The 27245-nt window shown below is 35.5% G+C and overlaps 4 protein-coding genes across 4 annotated transcripts; 1 reads left to right on the forward strand and 3 right to left on the reverse strand.

Annotated features, from left to right (window-relative positions):
* Window positions 1-150: 150 nt before the first annotated feature.
* On the reverse strand, window positions 151-3262 carry LOC132617253 (uncharacterized). Its single transcript, XM_060332220.1, has 2 exons — window positions 1090-3262; window positions 151-570 (listed from the first exon to the last, which is right to left on the reverse strand). Exons 1-2 carry the CDS (start codon window positions 2953-2955, stop codon window positions 481-483), a joined length of 1956 nt encoding a protein of 651 aa, XP_060188203.1. The 5' UTR covers window positions 2956-3262; the 3' UTR covers window positions 151-480.
* A 2338-nt stretch (window positions 3263-5600) lies between these two features.
* On the reverse strand, window positions 5601-10230 carry LOC132618136 (ABC transporter G family member 26). The gene is made up of 9 exons (XM_060333205.1): window positions 10011-10230; window positions 9352-9635; window positions 9056-9211; window positions 8758-8941; window positions 8333-8611; window positions 7952-8227; window positions 7365-7649; window positions 7178-7285; window positions 5601-6017 (listed from the first exon to the last, which is right to left on the reverse strand). Exons 1-9 carry the CDS (start codon window positions 10221-10223, stop codon window positions 5748-5750), a joined length of 2055 nt encoding a protein of 684 aa, XP_060189188.1. The 5' UTR covers window positions 10224-10230; the 3' UTR covers window positions 5601-5747.
* Window positions 10231-12727: 2497 nt separating this feature from the next.
* On the forward strand, window positions 12728-19156 carry LOC132617303 (uncharacterized). Its single transcript, XM_060332276.1, has 6 exons — window positions 12728-13036; window positions 13623-14051; window positions 14268-14491; window positions 14651-14797; window positions 18410-18634; window positions 18726-19156. Exons 1-6 carry the CDS (start codon window positions 12782-12784, stop codon window positions 18985-18987), a joined length of 1542 nt encoding a protein of 513 aa, XP_060188259.1. The 5' UTR covers window positions 12728-12781; the 3' UTR covers window positions 18988-19156.
* A 539-nt stretch (window positions 19157-19695) lies between these two features.
* Window positions 19696-26329, reverse strand: LOC132617302 (GBF-interacting protein 1-like). The gene is made up of 8 exons (XM_060332275.1): window positions 26067-26329; window positions 25085-25128; window positions 24858-24963; window positions 23346-24032; window positions 22694-22973; window positions 22162-22420; window positions 20687-21157; window positions 19696-20482 (listed from the first exon to the last, which is right to left on the reverse strand). The coding sequence occupies exons 1-8, from the start codon at window positions 26221-26223 to the stop codon at window positions 20177-20179; spliced, it is 2310 nt and encodes a 769-aa protein (XP_060188258.1). The 5' UTR covers window positions 26224-26329; the 3' UTR covers window positions 19696-20176.
* Between the last annotated feature and the right edge of the window lie 916 nt (window positions 26330-27245).

Consider the following 27245-nt stretch of genomic DNA (forward strand, 5'->3'; position numbering starts at 1 on the left):
AGCTGGAAAGCAACAAAAGAAAAGGCTAAATACATAGATGGCCCCTTAAACTTGCTTTCGTTTGAAATAAAGGCTGTAGCTACTTAAACACTTTACCCATGTTGGTCATAACATTTAGTAGAAAGAATTGGTAAGAATAAAGGCATTAGATACACCAAAAACAACAATTCTAATTCTCTTCAAAAGATCAAAGTTTTACAAAGAGGATACAATACACAACTGTATACAATTTAATAATTTACGGAACTAGCAACTTCTGCACGCTATCAACAGATTTCAGATAAAAGAATACAAAACCCTCAACTCAATTTGTGGAGAACATGGATGATAAAAGCCTATCACATGTGAAATACAGACAACAGTTGACTGGCTGGAAATAAATTCACTTTATATTGCAATGCTTTTCCAACAAGCAAAGTGGCCTGCACTCTTCTCATTCTCTTCAAAGGTTCAGGCATTGCAAACACAGATTTGTGCTACTTATTCCTTCTGTTCTTCCAATACAAACTCAACATACAAATCTTTAATTGCGATCACAACGGTAGTTATAAGTGGCCCCATTATTGCTCCCTGTGCAACATAAACACAAGAACTAGTATCAAAGATGCAGCCTTCAAATATAAAACATAACATATTAGGCCATACATATGCAACAGCATGGAACCATCAAGTGCCTTCTTTTTCCTAATAAGGAAATTTGCAATCTTTGAGTTTAGGTAGTATATGAAACCACTCGAAACTTCTATGGTAATAAATCATCTCAAGAGAAATAAGAAGACTCGCTCCGAGACCATCATGATTTCTAGACAATAATCGGAGTTAATAATAAGGATGAAAGGGAAGGCACTCATAGCTTCTTTCCTCAATAGATTTATCGTCCTTCATGACATGCTGTTTCATGTGAGTCAGAAAATAAAAGACTGGAAATGTCTGTCCCTTTTAAATAGGTAAATAAAGTTCATATTTTCTGTCTAATGTTGAGGATTTCACTTCCTTTCTCATACTCAACAGGAGGAAAACATGGGTAACATAAGTAATGTAAGGAAATTAATAATGGAAATTCAAGAGAGAATTATGTTTGTTGATTACCTCAACTGCTGAAGGAAACAAAGCCATTCCTCCAATAATGCTGAGACCAGTGAGATACGCGTTATAGCCAGGGATATCCTCCATAATTTCAGAAGTACCATAGTCCATAAGCACAAGATGTATAATGGATAAGGTGATGGCCAATACATATCGACCTTCAAGCACCAACTGTAAAGCAGCTGGAATAGTCGAAACCAGTGATGGGAAAATAGGCAACAAAGGACTAAGAAATGCGAGGATTGTCGACATGTACAAAAAATGTATGGAGAATAATCTGAACAAAAGCCAAGTTAAGCATCCTTGAAAGAGTGCAATCTCAGCAGTTGCTAAAAGAACCCCAGAAATAGCTTTGTCAAGAACCTCAACACTTCGCCTCCTTGCAGAATTCGACATAGGCAGCATGGAAATCACTTGTTCGGTTACTCCACCAGAATCTGATGTGATGAGATAATAAAGTACCCATATAAATACCATTAGTTGAGATACAAAATTAAAAATACCAGCAGCACCCGATACTATGGAATTCCCAATTAAGAACATGACTTTCATGCTTCCACCTAAGACGGATGTGCTACTGACAAGTACCCGTTGCATTACGTTTACTCCTTGAAGAGCGAACCCTTTCGCCTTCTCAACCAAATCCTCTCTGGTGATCAATAATTCCCTGAACATTGAATCCACTTCCGTATATATTTGCGCCCATTCGCGATCCTTAACCCTCTTTTTTAGGCTTAAGAGTTTCTCTGCATACGGAGAGGGAGAGGCCAAAGCCGTGGAGTGATTAAACGAGTTATTCGAAGGGACTATTACGAAATGTTTTATTCCAGAAACAAACTCCGTCATGTTATATTGCATAGCATAACTATCTATCTGAGCAAATACTGTCTCATACATTTGAGAGCTATACTTATCAACCATCTCGGGGACATCATTTTCATCCATCCACTGCTTAACCCCGATTTTCTCAGCATAATTACTCTCCTCTACATGGGATTTCAACGCGATAACCGCATCTTTCCCCTCCATGCCAATCTTATACGAGAAGAAAATCATACCCGCCAAGGACCCCACGCTCAACCCAACAATCAACCCAATCGCCACAATCGTCTTCAATTGTTTCAATATCTTTCTAGTAAAGAAAGCTGTTACAGCGAACCTACTAAAACTACGACTTCTAAAAGACTTTACCGCATTCATAGTTGAATCCACACTATTCGCAGTAAACAAAAATCCCAATGCAAGTAGAGCCACTGATCCCATCCCACCAATTTGCTCATAAGCCATCACAAACACCCAAAAAGACACAAGCCACTTCAACAACACGAAAAATCCACTCGTATGACGCCTCGACGAAGCATTTGCTTTAGGCCTCCTAAGAACAATCCTAAAAATTCTATCTTTAATGTCAACAAGGGTCCCCAAGAAAACACTAAAAACAGCAACAGGAACAGCTAAAATGGTCTCAGTAAGGCCTAACTTCAAAGGTTCAGACCAAAATGCAACAAGAGTTTGTTGAATTCCCCTTAAAGGAATTGAACAAAGTACAGCCCATAACATAGCTCTTAAATACTCTTCAAGCAATTTACCAACTCCATAAATAATGAAAATTGTAAGTACTAAACCAGCATGAGCCATAGCTATATAAAGGGCTAACCTTACCTGAGGGTCACCAGACATTGAATTCGGATCCGGGTCAACCGGGTCATCCCCCTTTTCAGGTTTTTTTGACTGATTCTCTGATGGTTTTTGATTTTGGAGTTTTGGTTCTTCTGGTTTTCTCATTGAAGCTGATCTAAACATATCTTCCCAAGGTGGATTAACACTAATTGATTCAGATTTTGGGTCTGAGTAAGGTATCAACTCCATTAATCATCAAGAACAAAAAAGATTGTATTTTTATCAAACAGAAAAGTGTTTGATAAAAAGCAAGAAAACTCAAAGACTGAGTCTTTATTATTGTGTTTCTTCAAAATGAGAATTTTTTTAAGATTTGACTTTCTTGATTCACCATTTATGGTGCATTTAGTATCTTACATCTTACACCTGTAAGATAATTTAAGGGAATTTGCAGGGTTGAGGCTGTTTGTGGACTAAGCTGACACAAAAATAAATTTGTCAGAATGTGTGAATCATCCAATAGGATATTTTAGGAAGACTTGTTATTACTATGTATGTAGTTGATAGACTGAATATGAATGATGTCTTTATTAGTAGCATCCACAACTTCCAACTGTCACCACAACATTTGAGCACATGGTCCATTACTGTTTCTTATTTTGCAATGATGGTTTTGCCCTTTGTTCTTTCTTTATGATAATTGTCTTGATAGCACATAAAGTTTCAAATGCTCATGTATAACCCCATCTTACTTTTACTGAGTGATTATTTTCCATCCGTTTTATTTTATGTGAATGTTTCTGTTCGAGTAAGACTTTTTAAAAGAATCAAATACTTTTGAGGCATATCAAAAGTACTCTAGGAATCTATAGTCTTTAACTCCTAAGCATATCAATAAGAACAAAATAAAGAGTTTAAAGTTAGAAACGTTTTTCAATAAAGAAAATTCAGTTATTCTTGAAACCACAAAGTGTTATATAAAAATGAAATAGAGGAAGTATGATCATATCACCTTTTCACCAAAGATAGATTCTTAAAACATTTCATTAAGGTACATAAGCTGAATTTTATGGAGAATAAATTCAATTTCCCTAAGTTTGATGTTCCAAATCAATTAGCCTCCGTCATATTTGTAACCTTAATTTGCCAATAATTTACACTACAATAAATATTTACAACAATCAATAATTGTCTGAAGGGATAGTTGCATGAGTGCTTTATCCTCTTACTTTGAGTTGATAATAAGTAGATTAGTTGTTTTTACCTCGAAAACGTTGTTTAATGCTAAATATTTTTATAGTGGGACTTAATATGAATAGATTTTTCCTAAAATCTCAAAAATACCTACAACATTAACATTCCATTTTGTGTGAAAGAATGTTATTTTTGCGAGCTCATGTTGGTGCATTGCTAGTAACTACTTTTCTATCTTGCAAAATTAATATGTTTTAACTGTTTCATTTTCGACTTTTACTGATTTTATGAAGTAAAAAAGCTACTAGTAAGTTGAAAAAGAGGTATTTAAACAATCATCAATAATAACAAGAGGGGTCCAAATGTAATTAAGTAATAAGTCACGGGACAACACTGTAGACTAGAGCACAGTTTGAACGTGCCACGAAGAAGACGGCAGATGTAGACATCAATGCGACCAACGTGGTGCACATATGATTTTTTGAATATTGTTTCACTTGGGCATTGCTAATTTGATCCCCATTATCATTTTTTTAATTGTTTTAATTTTGAAAAATATGCAAATTTACAATTTACTTTGGTTGTTGTCATAGTAGAACAAAGGATAAAATTACATTGGAAAACAAATAAATTTAAAAAAAAATGTTGTATAAGTTTCCATCCATATGTAACTAACAGCACGGAAAGTTATAAAAAGGAAAAAGGATTTACAAATAATAGGAGTATATTTATATTAATCAGATAAGAGTACTACTAGTAACTTTCATTTACTATGAAAAATAATTATTCACACATTATCTACACAAGGTATTTGCACCAAATCAGTCGATGAGCACGTCATTTTTTCAGGAAAAAACATGAGACTACAAAAAAAAAAAAATTTGCGGAGGTTGAAAGTTGCAATTTGTAAAGGTTTTAGGCTCCACTAGTTACTAGCATAGGCTAAAAACTCCGCGAATTGCAACTTTCAACCTCCGCAAATTATCAATTCTTTTGTGATGAGAAAATATTTTTCGGTGATTTTTTTTTTTTTTTGTGCTTGCATTTGAAGGGGAAAATTGACTTTCTTCACTTATATTTTTCTTGGATAACCCATTTGAAATCGTTTTTAAGTTATAGAGAATGTTGGGTAATGAGACAAAATAATGACGTGGCTAAATGTTTTCCAACACTAAATACATATTCGCTCCGTTCACTTTTACTTGTCCAGTATTCTAAAAATAGATTTTTACTTTTACTTGTCACTTTTAGCATATCAAGAAAAGACAATTTTTTTTATTGTTTTACCCTTAACATTAATTACTCATTTCCAAATCATTCTCTAAGTCCAATGAGACTATACACCAATTAATATGAATATTATAGTAAAATATATACTTCATTTATTAATTCTTAAGAGGCATGTCAAATCAAAAGTGGACAAGTAAAAGTGAACAGAGGGAGTAGTTAAATTATTCGGTAATTATGATTATGTGATAATTATGTATGTTTCATTGATTTGATGTAAACACTCGTTGCAATTAATCGCGTGACTCTTAACATAAGCTTAAACGAATCAACAACTTAACATTGTATTTATAAATGAACCTCCTTTCTTCGTGGGAGGGGAACTAGAAAAGTAAGTAAGGAGACCTTTATTTTATTTTTATTTTCGTCCCACAAGAAAAGATTGAGAAAATCAGAATGATTGCTTTTCAAGATACTATCAAAAAATTTGATAATTCAATTCCCCACAAGTCAATACCAAAAAATGTTCACACATCAAGAAATTAAATCTCACTTGTGATCTCTTGACATTTTCATCCACATTTAAAAAAAAAAAAAGATTCAGCAGTGTACTTTTTGTCTCAAAGATTACAACTATTAATTTTTCTGCGTAGACAAAAATAAGCTAAGAATCTATAAGCAAGAGCCATTGCTAATAAAACCCAAACTTCTTTTAAGCCACCATTTAAACCAACAGTGTCAAATGAAGGAGAACTTTGAAGAGTTCTACAACCCCCTTTGCTTTCACAGTCATATAAATCATCTCCTGAATATTGCACTTTCAAAAGTAGCCTAAATCCATAGTACATGAATGATAAGTACTTTAGCCACCTCATGAATTTTGGTATATGCTGCAAAAAGACGTGCACCAAAAGATACCGTCAGTGGCGGAGCCAGAGTTTTCATTAAGGGAATTCAAAATATAAAGAAGTAAACATACGAATCAAGGTATTTTAATATATACCTCATATGCATAAAAATAATTACACTCTATGTCTACTGGGAGAAAATATTTACAACGTAGCCCATACTGTGAGTTTGTTACCCAGTTTAACCCATATTTGTGTATAAACACCTTTTATACACTATTATACACTTTTATACAAGATTGATACATCATATATAATGCTTTCCCCAGGTATAAAGTTGTATAATACTGTATATTGGGTTACATGGCGTAAAGTTTTATGTTGTGCTTTATTTTTGAAAATTTGCAAAAAATATTTTTAACCTTATACATACAATGTATTTTCTAGTGAAGGAGATTCAAATGAACCTCCTTGCGTCCCTAGCTCTACCCCAGATGGTCTCATTCTTGTACTTCTCTTATCAAATTTGAACCCTTTGTTCTGAAGTTTGGGTAGATCCTTGATTACTGGTATGTTTCTAAATCTTTTGCTAGCAACCATATAGTCAGGGAACCTACCTTTTTAACATAGTGAGTAGATGTATATGTGAAAAATACTACATAAAAATTTCAATAAATATTAAATTTTGAACTATGTTAGGGGGAAGGCGTAGCTTGACGCTTCTAAGCTGCAGGAACAGGGAACGGATCCTCCATAAAACTGGAACGAGTTCACAATTACTACCTCAAGAAAGCTGCCACCCTTCCCGAAGGATGCAACCAAAAAAGTACTAAGAAAAGGGTGCCAGAGGCCTTAAAAAAACTCTTCTCAGGACATTCAAATAAGCTATGCACCTTAACTGAATGTTAATGAAAGAAAATCTTTTCATCCTAGTCTCATTTTCTGAAAGGGGCCCTAACATATAACACTTTCTTTTTTGGGACACCGCAGGCTATTACATATGCATCAAACCGCTGGTTTCAAAAGTACAATGGATTCAATGGTAAGAAATAAAGACCGAACTCATCAAGTTTAATAGTAGTAGTAATTACTAACTGTTTGCAAAATTTATATCAAAGGAGACATTGTTTTGGAAAATGTTGATTTTATCTTTTCTGAGAATGAGTTCTTATGTTATAGGTAATATTTTGTGATTTGGTTACCTGAACATAGTAACCTCCAGTGAGAAGAAACAACATCAATATCAAAGAGGCAACCATTCCGGCCCTTCTAATACTCATAACTGCAGCTCCAAAAAGCTCTCCAGCTCCCTATAAAACAACTAATCCATTCATCTTTTCCAAAACAATGAGTACAACTTTTTACGTTCGCGAAAATCATTGGACTTACCTGGCTGGTTATCGCAATTAACAGCGTTGCAGCCAACGTTAAAAAGAAGCATTGGATGGTCCTCTTGAATCCGGCCATAAAGTACAGAATGCACATGAAAAACGTCGGGTACAAAACGTGTGCTACCATGTCACACAATGTGCTGCAGACATAATAGACACTTAATCTGTACATGTCTGCTTTCCTTTCTTTCACCAAGTACATCTTCTCGAATGGGAAAACATACACTGCTCCGAAAATCGACGAGGAAGTCCAGAAGATACAAATGTAGAACATTAAACCGATCTGCAATGCAGGTTAAAATTAAACTTTGTTGAAGATACTACAGTCAGACCTCTTTATAACAGCCATGTTTTCTGTGGAACCGATCTTTCATGTTATGTTATATTGTATGTTCTCTATAGCAACATTTCACTATAACAACAATGAAAATCTGTGGAACCGATCTTTCATGTTATGTTATATTATATGTTTTCTATAACAACATTTCTCTATAGCATTCAATAGAAATCAGAATAAACGATGTCGTTATAGAGAGGTTTGACTGTACTATAACAAGGAGAGAAAATGTAAAATTGGGATTTTGCCTGATCGCGAAGTTGAGCTTCCGTTGCAGTTGAGGATTTCCACCAAAGAAGCCCGAGCAGTAATGCAACTCCAAGTGATTGAACTAACCGGAGCTTGTCAAAATAGTCTCTGCATCTCTCCTTGTATGTTCGCTTTGAAAGTACCCTGAATTGTTCCCACCAGGATATAGTCCAATCTTTTTTTACTTTAACAGCCATTTGAAGATGCTCTGGTGCTTTCGACACTTGATGGTTCTCTTTTGGCTCCAACAGGACTTTGTACTTGTGTTGTAGATACTAATGGTCATATAGACACAATTCTGTGAAAATATGCCCCATAAAGAGCTTTCAAGTAAACTAAACGAAATGTTAAATCAGAGCAAGTACAAATGAGAATCATACTCTGATGACAATTTTCTCTTGTTCGGATGTGCATTGTGGTGGATATAGATCATCAGGGACACTGATGTCATTTACTTGTCCCGTTGCTAAATCCAGCAAGAACTCTGCTGGATTCATGGCAATTTCGGGGATGAAGCCTAGAGACGAGAAGTACTCTATCGACTCCCTAGCTTTACCATAGTAAACCGGATAACCTTCTGCTATCAACAAAATTTTTTCAAACATGTGGAAGATCCTGCTTGAAGGCTGGTGAATTGTTGTTATGATTGTTTTTCCCGTCTGATGAATGAAATAAGTTAGCATTTGGCCAACTTGTTCCAAGTACAAAAATGAGTATTACAACAAAATAAAATAATTACTTGAAAACATTGAAATAAAGATGGAGCTTTTTATCAAATAGTGAAAATATGGTTGAAGTGTTTTACCTTAGCAAGCCCTTGAAGAATCTGAAGTAGTCTATTTGCGGAGGTCGAATCAAGGCCTGAAGTTGGTTCATCGAGCAAGAGCAGAGAAGGATCAACGAGGATTTCGTGACCTATGCTAGCTCTTTTTCTTTCACCCCCAGAAACACCTTTAACAAGTCCTCCACCTATTCTTGTGTGACGACATCTACGATTTGTGAAATTCAGGAATGAACAGTTGCAATAATCATGTCAATTTTATTTTGGCTGTTTTAAATAGTGGCAATGTGCATTGAAGTTCATGAAAAGGTAGATCGCGTACCTTTCCAGGCCTAATTCCTTAATAATCACTTCTGCTCTTTCATACTTCTGACGTCGGCTCATGTTGCTTGGAAGTCTTAAATATGCAGCAAAAACTAAGGTTTCCTCGACTGTCAATTGTGGAAAAAGCACGTCATCTTGTGTCACAAAACCCACCCTAGACATTAGAAATTTTCACAAACAGAAGTTAATTAATACAAAGTCATGTACATTGAAAGAAAACTAGTATCTACTCTTTGGTTTTAAGGGAAGAGAACAAACGGAGGCAAAAAGAATTTAATGATGGATAGGTAACACCTTCTTTTAAGAACTGGATTATATGGAATGTCATTGTAAGTGACGGTTCCTTTGACGTTTTCGGTCAATCTTCCACCCAATATCTTTAACAAAGTTGTTTTTCCACTGCCCGAAGGCCCCATTAAGGCAAGAATTTCACCAGGATTAATGCTTCCTGTTATACCCTTGAGTATCTGCTTGTAATTGTCATGCTCAAACTGAGAAGCTACCTTTGATACAACTGCCTTGACAGGATTGTTGGAGAAAGATTGGTTAATCTTCACCTTGTACTCCACATTTGCAAACTGCATTCGATGCCATTCACGTTGCATAAGCCAAACCTCTTAAACATATATATCATAATTGAAAAACTAGGTTTAAAACACGCCATGTCCTGCTCAACCCCGTTTAACATTGTTTCATACTAACAACCTGCCTGATTCTATCCCCCCTCGCTTATTTTTTTTAGCTTTTTTTTTCCTTATTCATTTTATTAATTTATCAACATAAACATGAAACAAAACCGATGGTGAATATGTATAGGACGAAATTCATCTATAAATGATTCATTTCAGTAACTCAATTGTAACCAGCTAAAGAAGGAAAATCCATTTATAAAAGAAAACTAAACTATAGAGGAAGAAAAAAAATCAAAGGAGAAATAGAAGAATAAAAAGTACCTTGAGAAATATGGGAAGGGGTTGATCAGTATGAGCGATAGATGTATCATGTTCAACTTCTATATCAATTTCAGAGCTTCTATTTCTAAGATAAGCTTGAGACATGAACTCTATGTTATGTCCAAAACCATTGCTTCCCGCAATCTGCATTGAGCCAACAGTCGGAGGTGACAATGATAAGTCCTCAATTTCATCTTGTCTCACTTGCTCCATAAAGCAATTTAAGCTAAGCTGTATTTTGTTCAATGCTGTTGGAAAAAGTTCACGACTACTTATTATATATGGTAGATAAATTGAGGAACAAAACCAGGATTTTGCCTAAATCTTGAAACTTGTTGAAACACATGCTTTCTATTGAAACCTACTAGATATACTTTTGTTGGTGATATTGATGCATTGTGTGATCTTTCAGGTTAATTTCTAGTTATGGCACAGCCTTGTTGCTCTTCACCTGTTATTATTATTAGAGATCTAATGATGTCTGAAAACTCGAGGGAATGAATGTAAACAACTTAAAAACAAAACATTTTATCATTAGATAAGGGAATTACTACATGAAAGTAATAGAAATAGGCAAATATCGTAGGAAAAAATAGACGATTTCAATGAAATATTAAAGAGGAAAAATTATTACAAGTATTTGAAATGAAAGAATGAAAGGAAGAATCTTCTACGAAAAGTTAGTGGTAAACTGGTAACGCAACATCTTATGATAATTCGAATTCGAATTCTATTTCGGAGAAAAGTCAATATGTAAATGAGAAATGAGGAGTTCGAACTGCCTATTATTAATTCTTTAACTCTTAAGATTTTTCGATTGCTAAAAATATATAATATCGCCGAATGAAAGGGAATATGTAAATATTATAGTAAGTTATCTTCTCTAGCTCTAAAAACTTGTTTGGATGGTTGTTACCTGCCATTTTATAATGTGTTACTTTTGTACTGCATTATTTTGTGAATACAATGTTTGGATAGACTGTATTCTTTGTCAGAATTTAATAATATCTTTATTGTTTGGTTTGACTTTATTGTTTTGTCTAATTATTAATAATTTTAATGAAATATCCTTATTTTATTTAAATATTAGATTTATCAACAATTACTCACAAAAATAATTTAAAACAACTTCTTTATCCATATTTATCACCAGTTATACCGTATGACTTGTGAGTATATTAAGTTATTAAGCTCCTACAACATCTAATAAAATTATTAAAAAGTAAAATGATAATATAGATAACAATTAAGTATACGTATAGATAAAGAAAAAGAGAAACAAGGTACTCCATATGATAGAATTAAATAAAGGGAAAAGGTGCAAATATACACTCATTTAAAGCAGTATACCTCTCGTTAAAAAAGAAGTGTATATATAACCCATCATTATAAAAATGGTTCAAACATACTCTTTTCGTTGACGGAATTTCTTTAATAAATCATTCAACTTATAAGAAATAAGTCTACCCATTTGTCTTAGTAGACTTTTTTTTTTCTAAAGCCAGGTAGCAATTTTTTTCTAGCGAGTCATCTGATTCGTTTAAAAAATTATCTTTGTGGCTTTATATAAATAAGTCTACCCATTTTTTAAGCGAACTATACCCGACCCACTAGAAAAATTACTACATTTCTTTAAAAAATAAGTCTATTAAGAAAATGGGTAGACTTATTTTTTTTAAAAGCCAGATATTCTTTTAATTAAAAAATAAGCTAAATGATTTATAAATTGCGTTAACGAAAATGATATATTTACACCATTTGTGTAACGAGAGAGTTATATACGCACCACATTCTTTTTAGAGGTATATTTGCACCTTCGCCAAAAGCAAGTATGAAATGAGATTTATAGCCCGTTTGACCACGTTTATTTTTCCCTCAAAAATACTTATTTTAAAAAATTGAGGTGTTTAGCCAAGTTTTTTAGAGAAAATAAGTGCTTTTGGGGAGTAGCAGAAACAGTTTTTCAGAAGCTAAAAAAATAGTTTTTGTCCAAAAGTATTTTTGAGAAAAAATAAACTTAGAAGCACTTTTTAAAAGTTTGACCAAACACTAATTACTGCTCAAAAATATTTTTAAATTAATTGGTCAAACACAAACTGCTTTTAGCCAAAAACACTTTCTTGAAAAGTACTTTTTAAAATAAGTTGACTTTAAAAGCTTGACCAAACAGGATATTGGACCAAAAAAAATACTCCCTCGGTCCAAAAAAAGATTGTTTTACTTTCCTTATTAGTTTGTTCCAAAAAGATTAATATATTTTTATATTTAAAAATAACTTAACTTTATGAGATGATTTACGACCACACAAATATTTAAAACTTTATTTTCGATCACACATTTCAAAAATTTCCTTTATTTTTAAAATTTCGTGTAAGTCAAATTAAGATAATCTTTTGGATAGGTACTAAGTAGCTAATAAGTACTCCCTCCGTCTCATAATAAGTGTCACCTTAATAAAAAACACGCATATTAAGAAACCAATAATGCAATATGAAATTTATCAAATTACTCTTATATACTAAAAATAAATTGCTTTTTTTTTTCTTCATTGGAGCATGCACAAGTAGTAAATCTTTTGACATTAAAAATTTAATAATATTAAGTTACTATATGACTTTTTTAATCATTATTTAGATATTATTTTATTATATAAGGATAGAATTAAAATAAAAATAAAAATTTATGGCTTAGTTTTTGGGACGGAGGGAGTAACAAATTTAAGTGAAACTCGTGCAAAGACAAAAGGGATCTAAAAGCCCTGTCTAAAAAATATGGAAGATATTCTACTGAACTCCATCGCGAACGCCGGAGTGAGGATTCCGACGGGAATCTCATCGGTAAAAGATCTGACGGCGGCGACATTATTCTCCGTCTCTTCCCAGTCACTGCACCTCATTCACCGTCAAAACTCGTCGTTACCGGCTTCACTGCCCGAAAATTCAGTTGCCGATCGTTTAAAGCTCTGCTCGGAACTTTCCGTCGCTTTCAAAACCCTAGGTTTCATCGGAGATATCAGCTCCCACAAGGTTTTACTTACTATTACTCACCCTGTTCGCTTTTACTCGTCGAGTTGAAAGATGTATTTTTTTTTTTCATCATATTAATACGAGAAGATTAGGGCTCAGATAGTACATGACCTTAGATAGGAGGTTATGTAGGGCTCAGATTAGGGTAGAAAGCTAGTAAGTAATCGCAGTATTGCTCTTTAGTTTCTTGTCCTTTGATTTATACTACTATCTGTTTGTTTCTTGTACTTCAATTATCTCATCTTATTTATATGTGGTAGCTACTGATGTTTTCATTTTCATATTGCTTGTCTTTATCTGACCTTTTTTGTCTAGCAATTAGTTAGTTAAGGATATGATTTTGTGGAGATATTCTTGGCTAGGATAATGACCATCTTTTTACTGTTTTTTACTGCAAGTTTCCTATAAATGTAGAGCTCAACAAAGCTGAATAAAATAATTCTCTTTGACTGCATTGCCAGTATTTTTCTCTAAAGTTTTTCTCTGTTATTTCCCTAATTTTCTTTGTTAAAAAACCAACGATGTGTCTGGTATATTTGTTTAGATTTGTGCTTAGAGAAAGCATTTATGTTTATTGCTTAGGCAGTTCCTATATCCATCCGAAGAGGACTTGTACGAGTTGGTCCGGTTCTTGGTTGGGAGGCTATCTGATGTTGAAGCTCGAAAAGATTCAGTTGGAGAATCTAAAAGACGCCTTAAGACTCAAAAAAATGTTGAAAATACAGGACTGCTGCCACGTAAGGAGCTTTCAGGAAGACTGGGTGATCCATTGATGATGACACAAACACCAGAGCCATCAAAACTATCTGATATTACTGAGAATAAGACGGAAGAGTTTTACAATGGTGTTAATATACCTATAGAATGTAGAGCTGACTCCAGCAAAGAAACATCAGGCGATGAACAAGATATCCCAGATTTGTTGGAGGATGTGAGGAGGAGTTCTATGAAGGACAATGAGCATAATTTGGAGTATGAACAGCAATCAACTTCACCATGCGTACATTTGTCTCAGGTACTTAATAGTTAATAGTAGGTTGATGGCATGGGATCTTTAGTGAATTTGTGGTAGAAGTCCAAAGGAGCAGAACAAGCTGATAATTTAAAATTGGAGCATATATAGGGATGGAGGAAGTAGGGAACAAACAATGATACTATTTGATTTTGTGGTTTAGGTTTTCGGAAAGCTCCAGCATGTTGTCTTTTCTTCTAATTGTGTGCTATATTGTAGATGAACAGCAATACAGAAACTTTACAAGACCAAAAGGAAATGCTTGTGGAGAAGTCAGTCTCAAGCTCTGTCGAATTAGAAGACCTACAAGAAAAGCTTGATTTGTTGAAAGCAGCAGTGGAAATGGCTTCTGATCACAGACATCCCAGTGACTTCTATGTGAATCAGCTAAACGATCAGGTGGAAGTTAAAAGGAGCAAAATTGTTGAAGTGGAGAGTCACTGGTAGGATAATGATCTGTTGCTTTATTGAGGATTCTTAAAACACCAAAAAAAAAAAAAAGTGGAAGCACTCAAGTAGTCTCATTCATGTTTCTAGATTTTAACATCTTTTTCTTATGTTTTTCTTGGATAATTATATCAATTGCTATTCTGCTCTTACAGGAATGATAAAAGCAAGGCCCTTGAGCAGAAGAAGAGTTGTCTTGAGGAAACACTAAAAGCAACAGAACCAGAGGCCTATGTAAAATATAAAAAGGTTGAAGAGATTGAGTTGAAGCTGGAGTCTATATTAGCTGAAAATAAAAGAAGGTATGTTATCTTCTATTATGTCATGCAGAATATCTGTCGTTTATTAGATTACATAGTTGGACTAAGAACAAAATTGAAAGAAGAAATTGTGTTAGCAGAAGAAATAATAGAATAGGAATCTCTATTTGATCGAGTTTGGATAGGTAAATGTATTAGAGGCTAACTGTAATGACCCCAGATATAATTTTGGGGCACATGGGAAGCACGTGAGTTTTAAGTTCCAACTCACTCCCATATATACACACGGGAACCAACGGAAAGAGTTATGTAAAAATTTGGCTAATTCTTGATTTCTAGTTCTCTTCTCTATTTCATCCGTCTCTTCTTCGGCTCTGCTTCTCTTCCCTCATCTTCTTCCTCCTTCTTATTCTTTTAGGATTTCACAGAGAAATTCAAGCTTGTTAATGGAGTTTAGCTTCAAATTAGTTCTCTTTCATTTTACTCTTCTTTGTAGCAACTGTTGTATTGAATTCTACAAGTAATAAAATTTCCATTTTTGCCCTAATTCTTTGATTTCGATCCAAGTACATTACAAATGGTATCAGAGCCTAATCTTGGCACCTTTGGGAGTTTGACAGCCATGACCGAAGAAATTGCATTTGACGGTTTTTCAAAGACGATTCAGTCGGCTAGTGTCCGGATTGGGGAAAAATTGGATAAAATGAACTGGCAATTGGACAGATTATTAGAGAGGGTTGGAATCAGCCTGGAAGATAAGGGAACCGATTATCATGTTTTTAAAGAAGATCAAGAAAGTACAGCAGGACCAAAAGTTTCAAAAATATTGGATATTGAGTCAAATGAGGTTGAAGAAGCTTCAGTAACTCAATCAGGTGATGCTGAAGAATCCGATCCTGTAGAAGGAGTAATTCAATCAAGTGATGCCGAAGAATCTAACAATGTAGAAGGAGATTTTAACCGAAGCTCGGAGTTGGCTGAAGCGCATTCTTGCTTGATGGGTAGTGCTACCAGTTCTTATACTACATTCAAGTTGATGACTATGGAGATAAAGGAAACTAATGACTTCCCCATGAGCAGGCTATCAGATGGGCGCAAGGTGTTTGATAAAATGTCAAACAAGAGGCTCCATAACAATTCATGTGGTAGATATTCTGAAATTCATATCTTATGTTATGTACGCCATATATTACACATAATTCAAGTTTGTTATCTTCCAATGGAAAGGGGTCCGCCAGGAAAATATGTAAGCAACCTTAGTATAGAGTGCGCTGGTGATGTAAGCAAATCTAGAATGGTTACATGGTACTTCCCTTCTAATTTTCTTCAGGGGTATGTTGAAAAAAAAAATCGAGTCACACTTGCTAGAAATTGTACCCGGTTTTTGTTTAATGAACACCTTCTTGATGGTTTTGATAGAAAATATACTCCAAGTCTGTTTCTTTTCAGAGATGCCCATGTTCTTCTTTCTTCGTCATCTTCAGTTTGACCAAAAAATAGAAGTGGTTCATGTTAATTCCAGTATTACCTGCTATAAGAGTCTTCATGTGACAGTTTTATTGCCTTTGGAAATACAAGCTAAGCTGGGAGTGAAAGTTGATGGGCGTGTCCCTTATGATTGCTATGTTAGAAGAGCTGATTGGAGTTTGCTTGCTATACAACGCAGTGGTAGAGAGATCCTTTTTGTTGAAGGTCCTGGCAGTGTATTTTACAGCAGTGGTAGAGAGATCCTCTTTGTTGAAGGTCGTGGCAATGTATTTGACACCAAAATTGGTGAAAATCCTGAGGTACAATTGATTGGTTATGAATTATGGACCAACCTAGTAAGCCCCGGGTCATCAACAACTCTAATTAAATTTACAGTTGCAATGATAAGTATGAAGATTAAGCTGCCAATTTCAAAACATCTGAAGCATATTGTCCCAATTACAAATGCCAAATTAGCTTGCTGCAAAATTTTAGAAACAGTGCCAAATCGGAAGATATGTTGGGTGGCATTGTTAAACTTTTTAGCTATTGAGTTTGATAACTTGGTGGTAGCTATTCTCTTGATATCAGGGGTAATGAAGGTGGAATACAGTGAGGTCACGGACATTGATTTTCATATGGTGCGACGAGCTATAGTTCTGCTTAGAACTAACATCAACAGCATAATTATGTTGGATGTTTGTAGTAAGGGACAGTTTGCAATTAAAAATTTCAATGGTTGGAGCATTTGGTTTAGCTCAGTGATATTCCAGACTTTTGTGGTAAATTTATATGCTTCACACAACCTGAAATCTTGCCAGCTCAGGAGTCCTTACGAAAACTTTTCTGCTGCCGCAGTCGCGAACTTGAGTGAGTGTATTTGCTTCTTGTGTTTAGCTACTGCCCTTCCCATCCATTTGGATGAACTTGGAAGGAAGGATGATAGAGCAAGTCTAGTCTTTGATTCAGGAGCTTCTGAAGATACTCTACTATACATTAACAAAGAATACCTTCTTAGGATTGGTTTAAAGCTATTAAGTGCAGATGCTTTAAGGTTCTGTCCTGAGATAAGGGTGACTGATCGTGGTATGAAATATATCTCTAGCATTGTCCTTTTGTATTGCAACCTTGTTGTGGACTTGGTGGTTGTGCTACCTGCAATTCCACATGGATATGGTCGGAATGATGGTGGAGACGATTTAGGCAAGGTAGGTAACAGAACAATTTTGGTTTTCGATCCGGGAGGATGGAATTTGGACCAGTTGCTACTACTTGCCAATTCCACAATGAGCTTCTTAGATCGGGCAAAAGAACATTATCTTTTAGGCTCAATGATTGCAGCAATTCATGAGTCGTCCTTCATCAACAACCTTGAGGACAAGGTTGATTTCAAGCGGGATGGATTGTAATGACCCCAGATATAATTTTGGGGCACATGGGAAGCACGTGAGTTTTAAGTTCCAACTCACTCCCATATATACACACGGGAACCAACGGAAAGAGTTATGTAAAAATTTGGCTAATTCTTGATTTCTAGTTCTCTTCTCTATTTCATCCGTCTCTTCTTCGGCTCTGCTTCTCTTCCCTCATCTTCTTCCTCCTTCTTATTCTTTTAGGATTTCACAGAGAAATTCAAGCTTGTTAATGGAGTTTAGCTTCAAATTAGTTCTCTTTCATTTTACTCTTCTTTGTAGCAACTGTTGTATTGAATTCTACAAGTAATAAAATTTCCATTTTTGCCCTAATTCTTTGATTTCGATCCAAGTACATTACACTAACAAATTAATATTTGAGAAGCGGAATAGTTATTTGAAAATATGACATGGCATGATTAAATTACTATACAGTATTCTTGATAAAACAATTAATATACAGCATTGTTGGTTTTTTATCGGTTGGATCGTTTTACATTTAAGAATTTTTCATTTACTCATTATGGGAAGAGGTCAAGTAGTGCGAGTCTACGTGGCTTAAAGCCTTAATATACCCTACGGGTACTATGCATGTAAACTGTGGCAAGAATCTTTGACTGGAACAGACACTAACTGCAATGCAGATTGTCATGGTTTTATAAGCCTTGAAAAATGCTGTTTTGGTAACAGAGTTTAACTCATTTATCTAAGCATGTTGAGAAATTGCATCAACTTGGTAACTTTGTCTGAATGTTTGTTATCTGTCACTCTGCAGAGAGGATGAACTCATTGTACTGTCAGCCAAAGCTGAGAAGCTGCCCAAACTGGTACGTAGGAGAACCCACATTCAGCGTATTGAAGAGATCACCAAAAACAGCCGGAAGCAGGATGTTGACATAGAAAGAATATTGAAAGAAACAAGGGAGCTTCAGTTGGAGAGCAACTCTGTCCAAGAACGGCTTAATCGAACCCATGCAGTGGTGGATGAGACGGTTTTCAGGTACAACGTTTTGATATGCTAGTGACCTCGAATTTGACATCTTAGTGAAGTGTAGATTGTTCTAATGTAAATTGCCTGATCTTTTACAAAGGGAGGCGAAAAAGGACCACGTGGGACGGCAAGCTTACAGGATACTGACTAGCATCCATGACAGCTTTGAACAAATAGCTGAAAATGTTCTTGCAGCGGATAGAGCCCAAAGAGAAGTGGCTGATTATGAAGGAAAGCTTGCAACTATGGCATCTCGAAGTGTTGATATGGACAAGCTGAAAGCAGATCTTGAAACCATCAGGAGGGAGAACGATCTTCTTGAAAAGAATTTGTCCAAAGACTCCTCTCAAAGTGTTGGGTAGAACGTTGTTTGATTGATTATTAAAGATGAACGTTTGAGTCTTGTGTACTCTTTGGTTGCATTTTATGCTGTAATGTTCTAGTAACAGACACACACACACACTCTGATTTACCTACCAATTTTATGTGGAATTCATTGTCGAGTGAAGTGCTGCAATGTCTTGATGACAACATGGCGTCCCGTTTGACGATTTTGAGACTTTGCTCTTACTGATTTGCCATCCCTTTTTGATGCAGTCCACATTAAAATCTCGCTACTACTATAATTGGAATCGCGAGCCTTGAAGCAAATACGGGTTTAGCCACCATTATTTTTGAATCGGGAGTCAGCAGAAGTTGGATCAAAATCTGCTATTTATCAAGTTTTGCTCTTATCTATGACCATCATTCTTTGATAGTAAGAAATCCTCAAGGCCCAATGGGTGTACAATTTGAAACTTGGTGGATAGTGAATCTGTTCCTTTATCTTTCTTCACTTAAATACAAGCATCTAGTCTCTGACAGGACTTGAACCTGTAACAGTGTGCCTAACTCGCATGCTTTGCACCTATCACTAGATCAAAACCTTGGGGGCGAAAGAAGTAACATATAGTCAGATTTCATTCATTAAACACACAAAATTGGTGAGAATTCATATGCTTGCGACATTAACAAGAAGGATCAAATAGAACCATTAATAATTTGGAGAGAAGAAGGGGGGATAGTTCAGTGTTATCTTTATGGTGTGACCAAGGGGCAAACAAGCCCTTGAATGTGTAATAGTAACTTTTAGCTGTCAAAATTTGATTACAAGCTAGAAGGGGCAATGGAAACAATTGATATATTTATCCACTCCACTCAAACATCAAAACTTCTCCAGCCTCAAAAAGAACAGGGAATTGAGGAAAGCTAACTGCTAACTATCAAAAGCAAGAAACTCTTACCTTAGAATCAAAGGTTGAGAACTCAACATTCCAGCATAATCTCACTGAGAGTGCCTAGTTTCTAGCCACACCTTATATACATTTGGAAGGGGACGAGTTTGATCTATAGTGATGTCTATACTGCATATTTGTGGTCTTTATTCTTAGACGCTTCCCGGAAACAACCTCTCTACCTCATAAAGGTAGGGGTAAGGTTTGCGTGCATCCTACCCTCCCCGGACCCCACTTGTGGGACTATACTGGGAATGCTGTTGTCGTTGTTTTATTCTTAGATGTTTTCTCTATTCAGCAATTTGTTGTTCCAATGAATATTAGCTTGAGGTTGTTGACAAGCACCAGATGTAGGAAGGCTGGGATCACCTGATCTGTTAACAGTTTGAGGTTGGGCTAGTGGTTGAACATTAGATTGTGCAGCTATTGTCTGAGATGGATTAATTCCAGGATAAGAGGTATTGGCAGAATATGCTGGCGCAACAGCAACGTGCTGGTCCTGAGGAATCTTGTAAAAATAATTAGTCTGAAGCATTGATGGATCACGTCCAGGTGCAGAGTTTCTGGAATGGGAATCTTCATTCTGCACGAAAAGATTACGCGATATCTCAATATCAGAATTGGACAGAAACAGATATACATGCTTTATGATAGATTCACATAATATGCCACATTCGAATCGAACAAGGATATGAGCTATAAAATTCAAGCTCAAGCACGAGGGAATGTGCAGGTCGTTGCATCCTAGAATTAGTTAGAAAAGGAAAACAGGAAAGAAAACACAAACCTGCTTTGGCATGGAGTAGACATTCTTTTCTTTCAGCTCAGATGCAGTGAGATTCTCATTGCTAGCAGAACAAACAGGAGCTGGAGTTCCATTGTATGAGACGGTTGAGGACCCATATGAACTGTAGCCAGTAGGAACGCCAAAGTGGTTCAAGTTTCCAGCAATAGCAGCTGGTTTGTACAGAGATGGAAGAGGTAATTTAACACCAGCAGCAGTAACTGATGGTGACATATAAAAGTTGGTAGCAGAAGGTTGCTGAGGGAAGCCACCCGGGCCCAAAAACTGGTGAGCACTCTGTGGCATGTAAAGGTGGGGAATATAAGGGTTATATGGAATATAATTAGGAGGAAATGGTTGGCGGACTAAAGGAAACAAGTGCGGAGGCACGCTGACAGAACTCTGCCCAAGGCCTATGGGTTGAGCCACAGGGGGATTAGAGCCCAATGTCAAAGGAGCTTGAGAATTCCCACCCTACAGCAGGCAATAGATTTATAAAAACTTAGTCAAACCAAAAATAAAAGATACAAACAAAGAGAAGAGAGAGTGTGTAGTATGGCACAAATTTCACTACTTACTCAACATTCCAAAACTCCAAAGAAACTGAGGAAATTAAAAGAAGGCAAGAGCAACAGGCACAAAATATACACAAGTTATTTTGATATAAGCAGAGACAAACACTCTTCTACAAGTAACGTCACAAGAATCGCCAGCAAAAGAAAGAAGGTAAGGCTCAACATTGTCCTTCATATATACATATACATGTATCTTGGTTGGGGTCCTTGGGGAGAAGAAATAGGGGGAGTAAGAACTAAAAAAACTAGATTTGCAAGCCAGTTCTTATCTGCTTTGACAAGAGGTAATTAATTGGTCACAGAGAGACCGGTTTGCTTCAAATTTTGTGGTCTGCCAGTGATCATCCTGTTAATGGAAACTCAATGCATTAAGAATTTTACGTTCATATCCATCTCCTTGTCCGATATAACAAAAGCATCGTTTGCATACTAAGTGTTTTACCCTGAGCATAGACAGTATATAGTTTAGGTGAATTGTTGGCCGACACAAATGAAGCACCACCATTCAAGAGATGATGTCTACTCTGACCAATCATGGTTCAGATCAGATCTTGTAGAAAGAAATACTAAATAAGCAACTAATCCGCAAGTGAGCCAAGAAATAATGTCTACTCTGGCTAATCATGGTTCAGATCAGATCTTGTAGAAAGAAATACTAAATAAGCAACTAATCTGCAAGTGAGCCAAGAAATTATGCCAAATTTCTTCTATCTTAAAGTAATCCTTCAATTGCCAATACTACAAGATCTTCCCATGCAAATTATTTACAGAGTTAGCATTGTCTTATGTAAGAGGCAATTGACGAAATATTCATTTTGACAGCACTGACAGGAGCAAGGGCAAAAAAGATACTTTCGAACGAAATATGGGAAGTAGAGATATTTTAGGGCCACAATAACATGCCTGCTGTTCTGTTCCCTCAATACACACAAGTTGGGGACCTAGCATGGGCGGTACAAAACCCAAGCTATAATCAGGAGGACTCTGCAGAAGTGGCAATTGTGAGGCTGCGGAAGGTGGACATTTCTCCAGCTTTGACGGATCATACACAGAAGAAGCACCAGATACTTCAAAAGGTGATATATTTTCAGATCCATGCTGGTGTGACCGCAGATTGTCGGGATAATCACCTCCCTGAGCTGCTGAAGATGCATCTTGGCAGCTGCAGTTAGTTTTGTATGGTGATGAGAGGTCAAGTATAAGATATAAAGAAAAGAGTACCCAATAAACAGTTACTGTCTTACAGACCAGCCCAGGATAAACGTAAGACAAGGTCATCCTTGTGTTACTATAAGACACAATTGTAAAATATTGACTGTCCAGAGGCAATTGATCATGGAGTCTTCATCAATATATTATCGATGATTGCAAAAATATATAGACATGAATATAAAATCGCAAATGAATGCAAAAGCATGACATGTCACTCCGCTACCTCCTAGGTTCCATGGAAGTACTATCATTAGCTGGAACAGTCTCCACAGGCTTCGAATCTTTGCCACAGCTTATGCTTGGATCCAATTGAGGATCCAAACTACCGAAAGTCAATCCGCTCCTAAAAGATTCAGGTACTTGAAGATGATTCGGAAAAATAACAGGCTGACGACGGGCAGAGATATTTAACTTCTCTGACTTCATGTCAAGCTGTGGGACTGCTTGTTCCACGGAAGAATTTAGTTTAGAAAGTGATGGTAAATGGGCTCCCTTTGCAACAGCTGCATCAAGATGATGATAAAGTGAGATAACCAAGAAAGGAAAAAGAAAAAAGGAAGTCTGAATCACAGGAGTTTTACTTTTTCTCCTACTCAAAAGCAACATGTGGGTAAACTCATGATGGTTATGTTATTAAAATATCTGATTTTTCTAGAACACCAACCAAATTCAATGATTCAACCCACGATAAAGTCAGTAGCAGTTATCCACACCATGAATTGATGGCAGTGAAATGGACTTGTAAGATAGAGCTAGCTATTTCTCTCATGTATATCTCAAAAGCCACATTAATAATACTACTTAGACTTTTGACATTAAGCAACTAAATAAATAAAAGAACTCCATCCACATTACACAATTGAAGGAGGTTGTACCTTCTGAATGTCCTTTAACTTGTTTGGAATGCTGACTTTCATGATTAATTGCAACTGGTTTTTTAGCAGTGGCTGAAACTCCCTGGGATTCTTTTGGACCAGTTGTGTTTTTGTAGTTGACAGTTCTAATGATTGCACGAGTACTCTGGGGAGCACCTTGGCAAGCATCCGATCTCCCCTCATTCACAGGAGACACAGTGGAGTCAGTAGCAGTACGCTGGCTACCTATCTCACGTTTTATTGTACCAACTGTTCCTGGATTTCGGGGGTTCAAGGCTGGCACTAGTACAGGATCTGATGCAGAAGAGTAGACACCAGAAACTGATGCTGAAGTTGTGCTTGTTACAAGCTCATTGGGTCTTGATATGACAGTTTTATCATTAAATCTAGTTCCAGGTGCAAAGGTGGGGGTGGGGGTAGGAGTGGGGCCAGGATCCAAGTTTAGATTATGGTTTATTAAACTATGAGGTAGAGTTGAAACTTTTGCCAGCTTATTTACATTAACAAATGAAGTAACTCTGCTGACATGACTAGGATCGTCTGCAGATACCTCAACAGCAGATTCCTTGTTACGATGTATATTAGCATCTTCTGTTTTACGTGCAACTGGTATGGAGGTCTTAGATCTTCTATCCTTCGAACTATTGACTCCATTTTCTTTCTTAATGTATCTTCTGCCACTGGCATCTGTTGACAATATTGAAAGGGGGTAAGTTGACACTGCAAGCATAAATAGAGAAAATACTCCCTATATCATTATGAAGCACTCTTCCAAATTCCAACAGATGCCATGTTATATAAGTAATAAGAGACCATGCATATATCAAAATATTGCACATGAAGGCAGGACCACCACAGCAATAGGAAAAGAAAAGAAACATGATATATCAACCAATCAAGCAGGATATAAGGACTATAGATTCAGTTTGAACCATGAGAAAAGTTCTACTTCTTCTCATTCTACAAAAAGATATCAATAACAAACCAAATTAATATCCATGATAAATCAGCCTACATCTTGTACAAATTATTCTGACAAATAAAGCACATTCTTGAAAGAGTGAATTTTGTCCTTTTCGTGTGTGAAGAGAACCAGATGCTTTCCTTAGAAAGATCGATCATTCAATTAACACCTTCATCTTCTTGTGTCTTAACCTTGTGTCAGTGAAGAATATGAGAAAATTTAAACTTTTATCTTTTTACAGCACTTGAAATGGTTTCTTCAAATGACAAGTAAAATGCAGAATCCAGCTATCACTGTTTGATAAAGAAGCTAGTGGCCGGACTACTTGTACAGCCAACATACAGCTATTAAAGAGGACAACTCTTGTATTTGCTGGTGAAAGTTACTGAATTATTCATGAATTGTATGCTCAAAGACTCAAAAGGGGAAAAACAAATTTCAATACACAACATCCTGGATGCTCAACAAAAAGCAGGAGAGTTAATCGATTAAGATCATGACCACATTATGACAGTTACTCTTTTCCCAAGTTGAAGTCCCATATATACCATCAGTGACGTAATTTGCAGAAATTCTCTCACGGCATTCCCTAGCCCCTCTCTGCTGCATGCCTGACATCCACCTGTAATCCTCAGAAGTTCGGCTGCTGGCTTTCTGTGATAAACAGATGGTGAAACTATGAAAGATCAAGCTAAGTGAAAATTTTGTAATAAAATCTAGTTCCCCTTATATAATCCAAGTTTGACTCAGCACAATCATTAAGAGAAATGCTTACTGCTTTGTTTCTGTCTCGTTTCCTTTTGACCTCATGAAAAGTATCTGCAGAAAAAGTTTTTGCTTGAGAAAATAAAACAATAATATAATAGGATCAGCAATTACATGAGTGCATGACGGAATATGAAACTTAGATAATATGTGCCAAAGAAATTGCAAAACTAAGTAAAGAGAACTCTAACCACTTAGACAGCTTTAACCCCTTTATCCTCCTTTTTGTTGGAAGAGGACAGGGAGAGGGGCTGCTATTTTGGAAAACAAATACCACAATACATTGGTCTAAATATACCACGAAGAGAATTGAGAGTTGTGTGATACTTAACTCCACAGAGGACCCTCAAAGCTTAGTTAAAGAAAACTCTACGACTGCTTCTTATGACAAATAAACTGAAGCAGGTATTACATTAACCAGTTATGCTCATGCCAAGTTCTTTATCAGGGTTGCAGTGACAATTCAAAGATCAGAGCCTATCAAATTCCTAATCCGCAATGACCATGTTGGCTTGAACACAGATAAAAGGATACCAAGAAAGCAGAAATAACAATGTAAAATGCATTGGTACATAACTCTGAAGCAAATAAGAAGCAAACATAACATCAAAAGAAAATATTGCAAAAAAAAAAAAAAAAAAACTAGGATTTCTTCCCATCATTCCAAGCCTTAGTGGACAGAGATATCAGGTAGGTCAGTACCTGTACTGGTAGAAGGTAGCAGGTTCAACGTGGAACTAGTCGAGGTACGCGTAAACATCTAAAACACCAAAAGAGATTCCTATTTTTATCCTTAACAAACCTAATGATTTCAGCTAGGAAACAAAAAAAAAAAGAAACTAACAGCCCTTACATCATACAATATCACGAAATGGTCATCTAATCAAATGAAGCTTTTTTATTCATTCCTATAATTATTCATAGAAGCTAGCGAACAGATAATATAAATGCCAAACAAACAAGGAATTAAATGTGGAGATTTAATATGATACCGAGATATAAAAGCTTTTGAGCGGTGTCATTTGGATCCATATTACATTCTTTGAGCATTGCGTAAATGTCTTCATCGGTATGCTTGCCTGCTGCGATCTCCTTTATATCATTTATCGTTTTCCTAAGATTTCTTGGAATTATAACTCCGGTGATCATCTTGACAAAGAGATTACAGAATTAGTAGCAAGTTTTGATTTACATGTACGTCAATAGGTGCATGCATATATAACTACATGTATGAAAATTATTATTCAACTTTTCTTCTTTGAGTTTGCTTGATATAAGCTTAAATTTTTGATGTGTTTCCCTCATTTATAGGTGAAAGACATTTTCCATACAATTATTATCATTTTTTATTTCATACTATTAACGTGTTTGAAATAATACTTAAATATTACTCCTCCCTTTTTAAATAAGTAGTGTTTTTTAGCCTATGCATACTCAGGGGCGGCTCAAGAGAGCCGGTGGCCTAAAGCCGGAATTTAAAAGGAGGCCTTATATTTATTTAGTAAAATTTTAATATATTTTATTTGTTATTTATTCTTATAGATTTTTTAAAGTGTATTTTTTTCAATTGACGATATAGTCAATTCGTGTAATTTTTCATGAGACATTAACTGAATCACGAGTCTTATATTCTGTGTTACGATCATTTCATCGATTTAGTTTTTTTTTAGTTCAAGCGATTGTTACAAAAAGCTTTTCAAAATTATTTTATAAGCAATGGAAACATTTAAAAATAGAAGTAAGACTTCAGGCCAATAAGAGTATAATCTTCTAAATATAAATATTTTCGTATCACTTTAACTATAAAAATAGATTAAAACCGCCAGTGACTATTATGCCTTAAAAAATATTTAAGGGCTTAATAATGTCTTTTCTATTATAATTGTTTAATAATCTACTTAGCTTGAGCTTGAAAAATATCTAAAAAGGCACTCAAAGAGTTATAGAAGATCTTACAAAGCCAAAATTATAAGCTAGATTGATTTAAGTTGAAGTGAATTAAACCATATTACAAAGTAGGAAGTAATTATAAATTTAATTGACTACAACTTTTAATTGTAATTAGATCAATCATATTTCTAAAAAGTAGCATAAAATTTAAAAATATATATATGTAATAATTGATAAATAATTGACAGTAAAATGATCCAGAAAATTATTTATCACTAATA

The sequence above is a fragment of the Lycium barbarum genome, chromosome 11 (assembly GCF_019175385.1).
Source record: "Lycium barbarum isolate Lr01 chromosome 11, ASM1917538v2, whole genome shotgun sequence".
In the NCBI taxonomy this organism is placed as follows: Eukaryota; Viridiplantae; Streptophyta; class Magnoliopsida; order Solanales; family Solanaceae; genus Lycium; species Lycium barbarum.

Bases quoted from the DNA above. Each gene is read 5' to 3' on its own strand.
- LOC132617302 (XM_060332275.1), bottom strand. From the start codon at position 26,223: ATGATCACCGGAGTTATAATTCCAAGAAATCTTAGGAAAACGATAAAT. The intron at 22,974-23,345 runs GTACAACCTCCT...ATCTTGATGCAG, and splicing joins AGTTAAAGGACATTCAGAAG to CTGTTGCAAAGGGAGCCCAT. The intron at 21,158-22,161 runs GCATGTTATTGT...TGCCTGCTGTAG, and splicing joins TTGAGGGAACAGAACAGCAG to GGTGGGAATTCTCAAGCTCC.
- LOC132617303 (XM_060332276.1), top strand. From the start codon at position 12,782: ATGGAAGATATTCTACTGAACTCCATCGCGAACGCCGGAGTGAGGATT. The intron at 13,037-13,622 runs GTTTTACTTACT...TTGCTTAGGCAG, and splicing joins GAGATATCAGCTCCCACAAG to TTCCTATATCCATCCGAAGA. The intron at 14,052-14,267 runs GTACTTAATAGT...GCTATATTGTAG, and splicing joins CATGCGTACATTTGTCTCAG to ATGAACAGCAATACAGAAAC.
- LOC132618136 (XM_060333205.1), bottom strand. From the start codon at position 10,223: ATGGAGCAAGTGAGACAAGATGAAATTGAGGACTTATCATTGTCACCT. The intron at 9,636-10,010 runs GTACTTTTTATT...CATCGAATGCAG, and splicing joins CCCTTCCCATATTTCTCAAG to TTTGCAAATGTGGAGTACAA. The intron at 8,612-8,757 runs GTAAAACACTTC...TTCATTCATCAG, and splicing joins TTCTTCAAGGGCTTGCTAAG to ACGGGAAAAACAATCATAAC.
- LOC132617253 (XM_060332220.1), bottom strand. From the start codon at position 2,955: ATGGAGTTGATACCTTACTCAGACCCAAAATCTGAATCAATTAGTGTT. The intron at 571-1,089 runs GTAATCAACAAA...TATGTTGCACAG, and splicing joins TGTTTCCTTCAGCAGTTGAG to GGAGCAATAATGGGGCCACT.